The sequence below is a fragment of the Hoplias malabaricus genome, chromosome X2 (genome assembly GCF_029633855.1).
Source record: "Hoplias malabaricus isolate fHopMal1 chromosome X2, fHopMal1.hap1, whole genome shotgun sequence".
Lineage (NCBI taxonomy): Eukaryota > Metazoa > Chordata > Actinopteri > Characiformes > Erythrinidae > Hoplias > Hoplias malabaricus.
In genome coordinates this window covers 46,770,930-46,784,789 of record NC_089819.1, presented here as the reverse complement: position 1 = coordinate 46,784,789, position 13,860 = coordinate 46,770,930, and the positions used below count along the sequence as shown (strand labels likewise).

General features: G+C 39.3%; 1 protein-coding gene across 1 annotated transcript in view; it reads left to right on the top strand.

Moving 5' to 3' along the window:
- LOC136676486 (sodium/hydrogen exchanger 5-like) overlaps positions 1-13,860 on the top strand; it is a 33,810-nt gene that overhangs the window by 11,140 nt on the left and 8,810 nt on the right. The window contains exons 2-7 of the mRNA XM_066653554.1: positions 2,886-3,188; positions 3,724-3,887; positions 8,391-8,469; positions 9,250-9,427; positions 12,564-12,784; positions 13,117-13,319. Coding sequence (XP_066509651.1) covers positions 2,886-3,188; positions 3,724-3,887; positions 8,391-8,469; positions 9,250-9,427; positions 12,564-12,784; positions 13,117-13,319 — 1,148 coding nt within the window. The remainder of the gene's footprint in view (positions 1-2,885; positions 3,189-3,723; positions 3,888-8,390; positions 8,470-9,249; positions 9,428-12,563; positions 12,785-13,116; positions 13,320-13,860) is intronic.

Sequence of the window (13,860 nt, the reverse complement as noted above, 5' to 3'; positions counted from 1 at the left end):
TCACTAGAGTTTCACCCAGGATAGAGCGCCAATCCATATCTGGGCACACACACATTCATTTACACACCAGGACAGTTATTAGAGAGGCCAATTCGCTGACACTGGGAGAATATGGAAACTTGAAAAACTCAGACTTGAACTCAAGATCCCAACGCAGAGAGGCAAGCGTGCTAACCACTAAGCCACCATGCCACATGACAGGAATAGATGCTCCCATTGTCAGCAATGGGAGTTCTTTAAAATAGATTAATACATTAACATAGTCCTGTTTTAATTACAGACACACACACACACCTACGGACACTTTTGAGTCGCCAATCCACCTGCAACGTGTGTTTTTGGACTGTTCAAGCTAAACAAAGTGCAAAATCACACAATGACAAAGTAAAAATAATAAATTTTATAAGAATTTCTTAGTAAAACATTGTTTTTTTTTATATTCGTTCAAATGAAAAATGTCAAAGCAACCCCAAATACAGCCAAGCTATTAACCAAAAAAATTAATGCATCTGAATCAGAACTGTAAACCTGGATTTCACTGTTTTCTGACATTCATTCATTCATTCATTATCTGTAACCCTTATCCAGTTCAGGGTCACGGTGGGTCCAGAGCCTACCTGGAATCATTGGGCGCAAGGTGGGAATACACCCTGGAGGGGGCGCCAGTCCTTCACAGGGCATCACACACACGTGTGTGTTTTTTGTTTTTTTTTGGGACTGTGGGAGGAAACCGGAGCACCCGGAGGAAACCCACGCGGACACGGGGAGAACACACCAACTCCTCACAGACAGTCACCCGGAGCGGGAATTGAACCCACAACCTCCAGGTCCCTGGAGCTGTGTGACTGCGACACTACCTGCTGCGCCGCCATGCCGCCCCTGTGCAGGAATCAGTGCTAAAATATAACACCAAACCTATTTAAATAATAAAAACAAGGCTGTTTTGCCCTGACCCCCTTGAAGACATACCGAAGGTGCTAGCTAAAGCCTCGCCATTGGCCATGCTCCACCTGCCTTTTGAGGTAATGAGACCAGGAGACACCTGGAGCTTCAAACCCAGAGATATTTTTTGCTGGGACAAAAATTGTTCTTATTTATTATTTTCAATGGTGCTTGCTTGAAATAAATGGCCTGAGAGCTGAACCTCTCCTGCCTCCAGCCTTCTCCTTCCAGGGCTTGCCACAGCCAAATCTGAGCCCAGTATGAATTTTAAATCAAAGCCAGTTTCTGTTTACTGTGAGATACTTTAAGATGCTTTAAGGGTTTGCTTGTGAACTGGAGCCGCTTCTTCGTCACGTCTTTGTTTTACTACACTGAAAAAGTCAGAAGACATGTTTTACACTGAATGGAAAATCTTTATATACGGTTTTGTGGGGTCTCAAATATAACCTTGAATAAACAAATGTGTGTTCTAACAGGCAGCACAAAGACAGATTCGTATAAAAGCAAGGAACTATCTAAATGTAACCTGGTTTCACAGTCATGTGTCTCGGCTTCTTTCCTCCATCTCTTTCCTCCCAGGTGTCTTTCCTTGGCAGCAGCTCAGCAGCCAGGTGCCCTAGAGGTTTCATCTTCTTAAACAAGTTTAGCTCCACTCAGCTTCCCTATATTCTGAACACAACACAAATCACTTTATTCCATTTCGCTTTACTAGTAAATGGCTTCTCATAACGTGATATGAGAACTGATAGGAATCAAACAAATGTCCCCTGTGTATTGAGGATGAATGTGATTTGCTATTAATGCCTGTTCATGGTGAGTTCATCCTACAGCTGTGGCCTAAATGTGGGTACTTTGATACCCACAGCATATAATCATGTTCTAAACCTCTAGGCAATAATAAATGTAAATAAAAACAATATTTTTAAATGTATAAGATGAACACACAAGTTTTAAAGCATTTTTTGTAACATTTGATTGTAATTCAAATATTCTCCTACTCTTTTTTCATTTTATAATAAAAGATGAGTAGTATTCAAAATTAAAATAGTCACTTTATTATAAAAAAGCCTGTGTATTAATGGTCTCTCACAATGAAATCAAAACTCACATATACTTTTGGATAAAATATTATCAGCCTGAGCAGAACAAATCGATGCTCATGCTTTTGCGTGGCTTTTTTATTCTTGATGGAACTCATAATGAATGTAGTCACGAATAAAGTGGAGGGGTGGCACAGTGGTGCAACAGGTAGTTTTGTTGTCACACAGCCTCAGGGTTCTGGGGTACAGTCTGTCTGTGACTGTAGGTGTTCTCCTAAAGTCCAAAACCACATGTCCATAGGTGTATATGAGTGAATGGGTGTGTGTAGGATACAATGTATTGGACTGGCACTCTCTCTAATGTGTGTTCCAGCCTTGCGCCCAATGATTTCAAGGAGGCTCTGGACCCACCACAAAGCAGTTACAGTAGATGAATGAATGAATGAATGAATGAATGAATGAATGAATATGTTAGCAGTCAAGGTTAGTTAAATGCTATGTTCAGTGATTGGTAAAACGAATGGTATCTGATGCTCTTTAAACATTCAGCAGGACCAATGGTGATTCTTAAAATGAAATGTATAAGACAAAATTGAAAAGAGATGTAAAGCAGAGATGTTTAGCAGAGGGAGTAAAATGAGAGATAAACAATGATTGACAAATCTGAGCAGCACTACAAATGTCTTCATTTAGATCCCAATTAAAACTCAAGAGGAGACATGTGATTATAGTAAAATATTCTACCAGCAAGAAAATAAAGCTAATATCTCATCTGTCTTTCCATCTGGCCTTGTTTTTGTCGACAAGAAACTACAGAAATATTAAGTAAATCTCCTTCTTCCTCTAGGTACAGACCTACACCTGTGGCTAATTTTTGTTTGTTTGTTTTTTTTTTTCTCCTAGTATTCCACTTCTCTAAGCGGTTCACCACTGTGGTCCCCGAGAGCTGCATGCTGATCTTGCTGGGTCTGGCCCTAGGCGGCGTAGTCCTCATCGCCAGCAAGAAGCAGCTCTATCAGCTAGACCCAGGACTATTTTTCCTCTTCCTGTTGCCGACTATAGTAGGGGATGCTGGGTATTTCATGCCTTCCCGCCTCTTCTTCGACAACTTGGGCGCCATCTTGATGTATGCTGTGGTGGGGACTCTGTGGAATGCCTTCTGCACAGGGTTCTGTCTCTATGGAGTTAAACTGGCCGGGGTCATTGGTGAGTTTACAAGTATGGAGTCTTTAAATGTGGAAACTTGAAAGGACTGTTTTGTCATATTTTACCCTGAAGTCCATCTAAAGACCCCCTCCGGCAAAATGGTTGTAACCATCTTAACATGTCTGGGTGGCATTTTTTCACATGCTGTTAAGTCTTTAAACCAGCTAAAGGAAATGAGAAATGTTCTTAATTCCATTTATTACACAAATATAATTATGTCCCATTTGAAATCTACACAGAACATTTATAATAGTCTACTATTTTTGAGGAAATTACTAATGGATTTTCTCACTCTGATCTCTGTTATATCACTATGAAAAACACTGATCTCTCATGAAAACTATATTGAAATGTGCTTTATTTCCAATCCAGATATGTTTCTTTTTTGGCATTGCTTTGCAAAAGTCACCCTTTCTGAATCAGTTCACAAACTGACAGTGTGTATATGACTTGCTGAAATCTCCATTGAAGAAGCATACAGGATGGAAAAATATCTGTATAATCCATGTGAATTTTTGTGTGTCATCATGTATAGATGATAAAGTCGAGGCAGGTCTGATGGAGTTCCTGCTGTTTGGAGCTCTGATCTCAGCAGTTGATCCTGTGGCTGTGCTTGCTGTGTTTGAAGAGGTCCATGTAAACGAGACACTTTTCATCATCGTCTTTGGCGAGTCACTCCTGAACGACGCAGTCACTGTGGTGAGTGGCATGATGTCACAAAGATCCAGTAAATAGAGATGCTCAGGCTTTTTGCCAGATTCAACATATTTATACACAAATGTTTTGATAAGTGTTATTAATGTTAAAGTAATGCTGTTTAATGTCATTAAATTCAGTTAGAGATGGAGTGTACAGTGTACACTGCAATATTCCCTTAGTTCCTTTTGATCTTCTGTTCAAGCTAAACAAAGTGCAAAATCACATAATGACAAAGTAAAAATAATAAATTTTATAAGAATTTCTTAGTAAAACATTGTTTTTTTTATATTCGTTCAAATGAAAAATGTCAAAGCAACCCCAAATACAGCCAAGCTATTAACCAAAAAAATGAATGCATTTCACTGTTTTCTGACATTCATTCATTCATTATCTGTAAGCGCTTATCCAGTTCAGGGTCGCGGTGGGTCCAGAGCCTACCTGGAATCATTGGGCGCAAGGTGGGAATACACCCAGGAGGGGGCGCCAGTCCTTCACAGGGCATCACTCACACAGACCTGTGTGTTTTTTTTGTTTGTTTTTTTGGGACTGTGGGAGGAAACCGGAGCCCCCGGAGGAAACCCACGCGGACACAGGGAGAACACACCAAACTCCTCACAGACAGTCACCTGGAGAGGGAATCGAACCCACAACCTCCAGGTCCCTGGAGTTGTGTGACTGCAACACTACCTGCTGCGCCACCGTGCTGCCCTCAATGCTGACATATTATGCCTTATTCATATATAAATGGAAAACCTCCCATGGAGTTAGAAAGTGCAAAATTTATGTAATAAAAATGTTTTTGGACCACCTATTCCCTCAAATCTCACCAATCTACTGTCTGGTCGTTATGGCAACCCAGTGCTGAAATGGTCTGCCATAATGTTGCTGACATGGTTGTTTCATGACATAAGCAGCCCTCATTTTACAGTTCATCTTTCATTTAAAGGGTGCTCAAATGCAAGTTCTAACGTGTTAGAAAATAGTATGGTAGATGTTTCTCAGTACTGCTCATCTGTAAGTTAATCTCTATTTTATATATAAGTGAACAAATAGCGAGTACTGTGTATACCAAATATCCTTCAATACTGACACTGGTGGCTTTAATACAGTGTGAGTATACCTGATTTGTTGGTTAAAAAAATAAGTAAAAAAGAAATAAGCAGTAAGTTAATTAGTAATTATGCTGTATATGTCTAATTACAATACTCACTGTGAGCACACAGATAACCTGTAACAATGTCCCTGATGTTCTTGATCATTGTTCACCTTCATTTACTCTTACACTGCAAAATCTTATCACATTAATGAATCTTAAATCTAGTAAATATATAAAATATTTCTCATTATGAGATGAAATTCTAACATTATTCATCATATTTCATTATTTCCCAAGTTAACACAGTTCTGGAGTCTTATGAACCATCTATGACCTGCTCTGGTCAAAATACTGCAAGGATCAAACATCACAGCAGGGTTTTCCCACTGTCTGAACTATTCAGGAAGCGACTTTACTACCTCTCCTACAGGTGGTGGGCCCATGGGAGAATGGACCCATGTTGCTCCTTCAGACTAAGCCTGGTCGGACCCCAAGAGTAAAGTCCTACCACCAGGCGCTCACATGCCTAGCTCTAGGTAACCCTAGGGCCCCGGTAACCCTTCTCTGGGCAAGGGAAACTGTCCTTGTTATTCTTTTCATCTGGGTCTTATGGATCACTCTCTGTCTGGGCCATCACTTAGGACTGATCTGCCTTCTGAGACCCTACCAGGGGCTATTGCTCCGAACAACATAGCTCCTAGGCTTATGTAGGCACGCCAACCCCTCCAGGGAGGTGTATCTGAGTCTATGGCACTTTGTTGGAAAAGGGTGGAGTGCTCTCTCCAGGTTGGAATTGAGATCTTGCCTCAAGTGGAGGAGTTCAAGCATCTCAGGGTCTTGTTCACGAGTGAGGGAAAGATAGGGCAGGAGATTGACAGGCGGATTGGTGCACCGTCTACAGTAACGAGGACTCTGTACCTGTCCGTTGTGGTAAAGAGAGAGCTGAGCCGAAAAGCAAAACTCTCGATTTAACGTTCAATTTATGTCCCAACCCTGACCTATGGTCATGACCTTTGGGTGATGACCGAAAGAATGAGATTGCAGGTACAAGCACCTGAGATAGGTCTTAGATATATTAGCTAAATTAAAAGATGTTTTTAATATGTTATTTTTTGGCCTTGTCTATATCTCCACTTCAAAACTTCAATCCAAAAATCAAACATTCGCTACCGAAAGGTCCTTGGAATATTTTCAATAATACAAGTAATGCAGCCCTTGGATTTTGTTCTATGTGCTGTTGTGGGTGATAGTAGTTGTAAAAATGCAGTTGTATATGTGCTTGTGTGCTATTGCTCCACTGTTATGCAGAATGTCTCCTGCAGCGTCTGTGTGGAGAGAGTGATGTAAGGCAAGCAGCAGAAGGCTTGGAAAGTAAATCTAAGGTCACCAATTCTCCCAGGATTTCCTGCCTATCAGATTGCTCTGTTTCTCCCTCAGCAGAACACTGTTACTGTAAATCCATATAAACTATTCAAAACAGATTAATGCATGCAGATTTAATGGCTTAAATATTTGAAATTATAGAAATTTATTATGAAGTTTCTGTAAGTAAGCTTAGAAACAAATCTTATCAGGAAACAGAGCTACATTTCAACAGAGGCCCTCTTTCTGACTGATTTCACACCCGACTTTGTGGCTAAATCATTTGTAAGATTAGTTGTTTACTGTAGTTACAGAACCATTCCCTTGATGATTAATGGTAGTCACTAAATCTTTTGAAATAATGTGATTGTCTTCCTGTAATTAAGTATAACGAAGTAGCAGCATACCTCTCATTAGCATTTAATTGCTGCATGTAAAATTTTGCCAGGTATTACAATACTGATTCTTCTGAGTTTTATTAATTTAGCTTAAGGACTACACACATCTCAGAGCTGCATCATACCTACACGTATTATAGTTACTGAAGCAGAGACAGTCTGTGGTGGCATTCATGTTTTTAATAGGCCCATGTATGCAACTGTATGTAACTTTTGTAGAATGTTTGAATCTTATTGAGCAGTAGTTATGTGCAGTATGACATTCATTCGTTCAATCATTCATTATCTGTAACCCTTATCCAGTTCAGGGTCGCAGTGGGTCCAGAGCCTACCTGGAATCATTGGGCGCAAGGCGGTAATACATCCTGGAGGGGGCGCCAGTCCTTCACAAGGCAACACACACACATTCACTCACACACACCTACGGACATTTTGAGTCGCCAATCCACCTACCAACGTGTGTTTTTGGACTGTGGGAGGAAACCGGAGCACCCGGAGGAAACCCACGCGGACACGGGGAGAACACACCAACTCCTCACAGACAGTCACCCGGAGTGGAAATCGAACCCACAACCTCCAGACCCCTGGAGCTGTATGTGCATTATGACATTGAAAAGGATTTCTTATGGACCACTGCATTAAGCATGCATGAAAACAAGAACAGGCAGATAATGTCTGTTTGGATAATGAAAGATTTAGGCTTGTCCCTGACTTGCTGACCATTCCATGGCTCATCCTATTAAAGCAGTCTCTCATGAAGCAACGTGGTACCTTCGCCACTTAATGTTTCCAAGAACTGCCTACTACTGCAGGGAAATAACTAACACAAAAAAGAACCAATCACAAGTCTGCTAATATGGCATGACGTGTAGTAGGATTCAGACAGAGTTTAGTGCAAGCTTTTGTTTTGACCCAGACCTGCTGAGAACTCTGAGGCCCATCCTATTACAGAGGTCTCTCAAGGGTACAAAACCTCACTTGTACTGAGCTGAAGTAAAAACAATAATGTAATGAATATGAAAACATGCAGACAGATTTGTCAGACTGGATTTGTGTTCTGAACAATACCTGTTTGTATTCCATTATCTAGCCTTTCTGTTAATGCTTTTCTATTAATATTTCCCATAGTAAACAAGGTCACAAATTCTTGTTTACCATCCATCCGTCCATCCATCCTCTCATGCATACATCTGTACATTTACTCCTCCAGCCATTCACTTAACTTTAGTCTTTTATTAATACATCAATCTATTCATACTTTAGTTTAAGTAACTATTCATCCCCCCATCTATCCACACATCCATTTACTCATCCACCCATTTGTTCATCTATCCACCAATCCATCTGTTTATTTTGTCATCCATTCATTTGATCATCCTCCCACCTTGCCACTAGCTTCTAATGGGTTCAGTGTGTGTGGGCTTATCACGTCTTGGGTCCATCTGTAATTCATGGCCACTGATGATGTTATACAAGCAGAGACATCTGCTTTCTAATGATGAGGTCCAACTGAACATAAGACAATCTCCAACTCATCATTAGCAATTAGCCAATAAAGGAATGCACTAATGTTCGTGGAACTGTACAGTTACTGTGGGATCAACCTAATGAATTTCTTACATGTTTATTACTTTCTGTCTTCTGTAGGTGCTGTATAAAGTTTATATCTCCTTTGTGGAGGTGGGCCCAGGGAATGTCCTAACAGCAGATTATTTTAAAGGAGTTGGTGAGTTGAGAGCATGCCCCTTTCATTCAGAGTATTCAGAGAAGGCTAGTTCAGACATATTACTGTGAACTGTATTATTTTGAACTCACCTTTTTCCATTTTTCTATGAATGTTCATTTATTGACTCATATGAAAATGGCACCAATTACTTGAAGCATACAAAAAGCATTACCTTCAAGGCTATAAAGACACCATCATCATAAGTAGGAAGCGATAAATAGAAGTAGGGCCGCAGCTGGAGACAGGTCTTCGGTAAAGTCTGCTAAGGCTTCACAAACCCAAGTCCAGCTTAGTGTGGATGTGACTTGTAAAGTGCACTATTTGTTATAAGGGCTGATATAAGAGAACAGGATACGAAGCAGTCAGATTAAAATATCAGAATATTATTTCTATACAGTCTGATGCTCATAATTTTATGCAGTTACCTTCCTATTTATATAATACAATAGCACTGTCCATCCCAAACTACAGAGTAAACTGCAGTTATAGCCCATATTCATGTTTGTCCAACCAAAATAACTTGTCCTTGCCTTGTGATGACAAAAACACAATGATGCGAGATCAGCATGAACTCTGTGTAGTCTGACTGATCACGCAACACCTGTGAACCAGATCACAATGAAAAAACAGCTGTGGGTGGGAAACGTCCTTGACCACCCTTAATCGGGCTTTACAGAAACACTTCTACAAACAAATCATTTTCTCTGCTATTCTCTCTGTGTGAAATTATTCTATTTAATGATATTTTCTAAGGTATGTCATGGTTTATCCCTTTCTCAGCCTCTTTCCTCATCGTCAGTATCGGTGGGACGATGGTGGGGCTGATCTTCGCAGTTATCCTGGCCTTCATCACACGTTTCACTAAGAAGGTGCGGATCATCGAGCCACTCTTCATCTTTTTGCTGGTGTATCTGGCCTACCTGACCGCTGAGCTTTTCTCTCTTTCTGCCATCCTCTCGTGAGTATAGACCAAATAAACACACGAACATAAAAGCACACACACACACACACACACACACAAAATAAATCTAAGAAAGTGTGATAGAAGGACATCTTAATCTTTTAGAGTCACTAAACATAGGTGTTTGTGTGTGTGTGTGTGTGTGTGTGTGTTTGTGTTGGTGTGGACTCAGCACTAACCTTGCAGTGAGTGACAGCTGAAAGTCTAAAAGGACATGAAAGAGTGTAGAGTGTTTCCTGAGAGGAAGAGAGAGAGAGAGATAGAGAGAGAGAGAGAAGAACAGATGAAGTAGATGAAGGGGAAAGAGAGCGAAAAAGACAGTTCAGAAGTGAGGGGTAGAATAGAAGTTGATGAAAGTTTGTGGCAGTCTTTTTGCACCGCTCAGTGGTTCTGAGAGAGAATGTGCCACATTATTATTAAATTAGAAATTAAATTAAAGTATTTAAATTTAAATTAAATTATTAAATATTATTAAATCAGAATATTAGTCTACATTTGTTCAGTTTCTGGACTGCTGACTGCCAATAGTCTAATAAAAACATTTAAATTAATTATAGATTTATGGTGGCAATAAATATGAGAGACTGGATCTTATCACAAATTGAAATTCAGAAAAAAATCTTTTTAGAGGTATGCTTTGATCTTAACACAGCTTGGCATCAGGAACCCATTTCTCAACGACAATCTCTCAGATTTTTCTGATGCGTCTTTTTCAGCTTATACTTTCATACTGCAGTCCCAGCATCACATAATTGCTAATTTAATTCTAGCTCATTTCATGCAGCTAAAGAGGACTTAGGCCATGTTGCTTTAATTTAGTCTGATTCACAGTAAAGCAACATGTATTTAATGAAATTCTCCTTTAGACAATTACCCTTGATAACACACACATGGCCCCCAAAACACAGACGCTGCAGTGTAGAGCATCTGCCAATAACCTGAGCGATACTGAACCCCTAAACATTACAAACATTTCTGTGCTTCTTATACCATTTGAATAGCCATCATATCTAGACGGTATTTTTAATTTCAGTTAAAATAATAAACACATTAGGAATCAAAAACTTAGTACAGCTTATTTTCATTTTGAAGTCTGAGTTTCACTATTATTTTCATTTACTTTAAAAAAATAAGGCATAAAAATATTGTTTAGTCATGTGATACTTGGTATTATCCACCAATATTTAATTATTTGTTAGCTCTTAAGATCAAGGTGTAAAGTTTTGCCTTTAAAAGAAATACAACATAAATATGTGTGTGTGTGTGGGGGGGGTCTATTCAATGTGTATTATGGTGACTTTAGTTTTTATTGGTTTATATTAGTTAATTTTTAGTTTAGTGTTCATTAACTCCTAAACCAAACCCTCAGTACCGGCTCTGACTGCAATAAGACATTGAATAATAATGATATATTTCTTATAATTTTTATAAATTAGAAATCAAATAATTACCTTATGCATCTAAAATATATAAGAATGGACTAATAGGCTTCAGAATAATGTTTGTTGGAAAGATGAAGCCAAAAGGCAATGACATTTTAGTCAAATTAACCAGCTCTAAACTTTTTCAGGGTATTTAGAATAAGTCTTGAGCGCCCTCTTATGGCCAATTAACACAGTTTATTTATCCAGATTGGGATGTTGACGTAAAATATCATCTGATATCTGTGTGACATTATATAGAGCTAAGCTTTGTCTTGTTTTGCCTTGTTCACACTCCTCTGTAAGGAATTATACATGAGTCACTGAGAGAATGAACACAGACTAAGAGACGCCTGAGGCTCATCTCTGTGTAAATGGATGAAAATCATATGGACAATAAACAAAACTACTGTTGTTGAGTGATGTAGCAATTTGGGCATTACCTCTATGTACAAAGTCCAGATGGGCCTATTACAGAGATATAAACTTCAGCAATAAATGATTTGATTATACATACTTCAAATGAAGCCACCTCAAACAGCTGCCTTGCTATTCCCAGCAACTGTGTGAGCGCTTGAGCACTGTTCCCTGTTACTGACTCATCCCTTAATCAGTGACTAAGAGCTCCATGCTAGGAGCCAACAAGGTTCTTCTTTGAGTCCCAGTGGGGTAATGCTGCTCTTAAAAGGGTGTTAAAATCCTTGCTCTCTCAAATGACCCTGTATCCAGGAGAGAGGCTTTACATTCTGAGTTACTGAATGGGTTGCGGGGATAATAAACACGAAGATAATATTACTAAAGTCTATGCTAAATAACACTAAGTTCATAACTCAGTGATAGCAGGCTTTAGGATTTTGACACAACGCATTGCTTGTTTTTTTCTGCAGTCAGTGTTGATTGCAAATTAATGTTCAAGCATTTGGAATCACGTAACTGTTATTCATCCACTCATTTGTTCATTCATTTATTCATTCATTGTCTGTAACCGCTTATCCAGTTAAGGGTTGCGATGAGTACGGAGCCTACCTGGAATCATTGGAACACACCCTGGAAGGTGCCTTTACAGGGCAACACACACACATACACACACATTCACTCACACACGCACCTGTACAGAGAGCACCCAGAGGAAACACCCAGAGCTGGACTTGTAACCACAACCTCCAGGTCCCTGGAGCTGTGTGACTGCGACGCTACCTGCTGCCCCATAACTGTTATGATTATATATGTATTTTAAATGCTAATGTTGGTTATATTTTTATGTACATCTGATATTAAACAATATAATAATACGTTTTACTGTGTTACATTTTTAGTTAAAGAAAATATGATATATATTTTTTTTATTATTATTTTATTATTTTATTTTATTCTACAACTTTCAGTTATTCTAAAGTAGCATGTCATATATATACATATATATATATATATATATATTGGAAGGTGTATTTCTATTAAGGAAATTGATTTTTTCCATTAACCTTTGGGTCACAGCTGAATTGTCTGCCAAATGAAAATGCAAATGATTTAAACCCATACAATTCTGGCTAGGGTATATTACTAATTTTTGGCCAGAAGATCAACAGTAAGTTTGTATGAGCCATTCTGTATTATTAATTGAATTTAGGGCTTCGTGACATGGTACACTTGAAGACATGCCTGAGTCTGGGCTATGGCATTTTTATTTCTCTCTTTTCTGTCTCTGACCACAGAATGACCTTCTGCGGGATTGGCTGCAACAAGTATGTGGAGGCTAACATATCCCAGAAGTCTCGCACCACAGTCAAATACACGATGAAGACTCTGGCCAGCGTTGCTGAGACCATCATTTTCATCTTCCTGGGCATCTCTGCTGTGGATAAGTCCAAATGGGCCTGGGACACAGGGCTAATTTCCTGCACCCTCATCTTCATCTTTGTTTTTAGAGCCATGGGTGAGTTATATTTTAAACAGAACTGAAGTTATAGAGACTGCTTCCTGGAGAGAGGTTAGGTCTGCTAATGGGTTAAAGCACTCCACCAACAGTTTATTCCGTTGAATTTAGTCAGAAATAATCTGTGTCTGGAAAGGTATATATAAAAATGCATGTTTACAAGTAACATTACAAATTTATTTATAATATGTTTTCATATTGTACTAGATTAGCACTTCTTTGTTGACAAAAAAAATTGTTGTTTTACGTAGCCTTGAAAATTATTTGTGAAATAATTCCATAATATAAGTACCTCACACAATGCCCTGTGTACATTTTCTGCGCTCTTACAGGTGTTGTTGGGCAGACTTGGCTTCTGAATAAATTCCGATTGGTTCCTCTGGAAAAGATTGACCAGGTGGTGATGTCATATGGTGGCCTGCGAGGCGCAGTAGCCTTTGCCCTGGTGGTCTTGTTGGATGGGGAGCAGGTGAAGGCCAAAGATTACTTTGTGGCTACCACTATAATCGTGGTTTTCTTCACAGTCATGTTTCAGGTAACTGTTCTATATATGCTGTATAGTCTCCAGTGTATTAAAGGAGCCATTGTAAAAGGATTTTTTTGTCTAGTGATTATTCTTTATGTTATTAACAAGCCTAAATACTGAGAACTGAAGTCTGCATACATCAGATGTACTAAGTATTTGTATGTATTATTTGTGACAGCAACAGCTGTCTAGAAACTTACTAATCATCCATCCATCCATTATCTGTAACCGCTTATCCAATTTAGGGTCGCGGGGGGTCCAGAGCCCACCTGGAATCATTGGGCGCAAGGCAGGAATACACCCTGTCACCCTTACACCCTTACTAATCAGTGAGAATATAATTGAGAAATGTAATTGTGTACCCATGTACAGACCCATAGATTTTTAGGTGTAAAATTTAGATGTAAAAAGGATCGTGGTGGGTGTAGAGCCTACCCAGAATCACTGGGGACAAGGCATACACCCTGGACAGGATGCCATCATAGGCCGTTACACGCTTCACTTAGAATGTTCACATAATGACAAACAAGAGCTAGCAATCATGATAAGC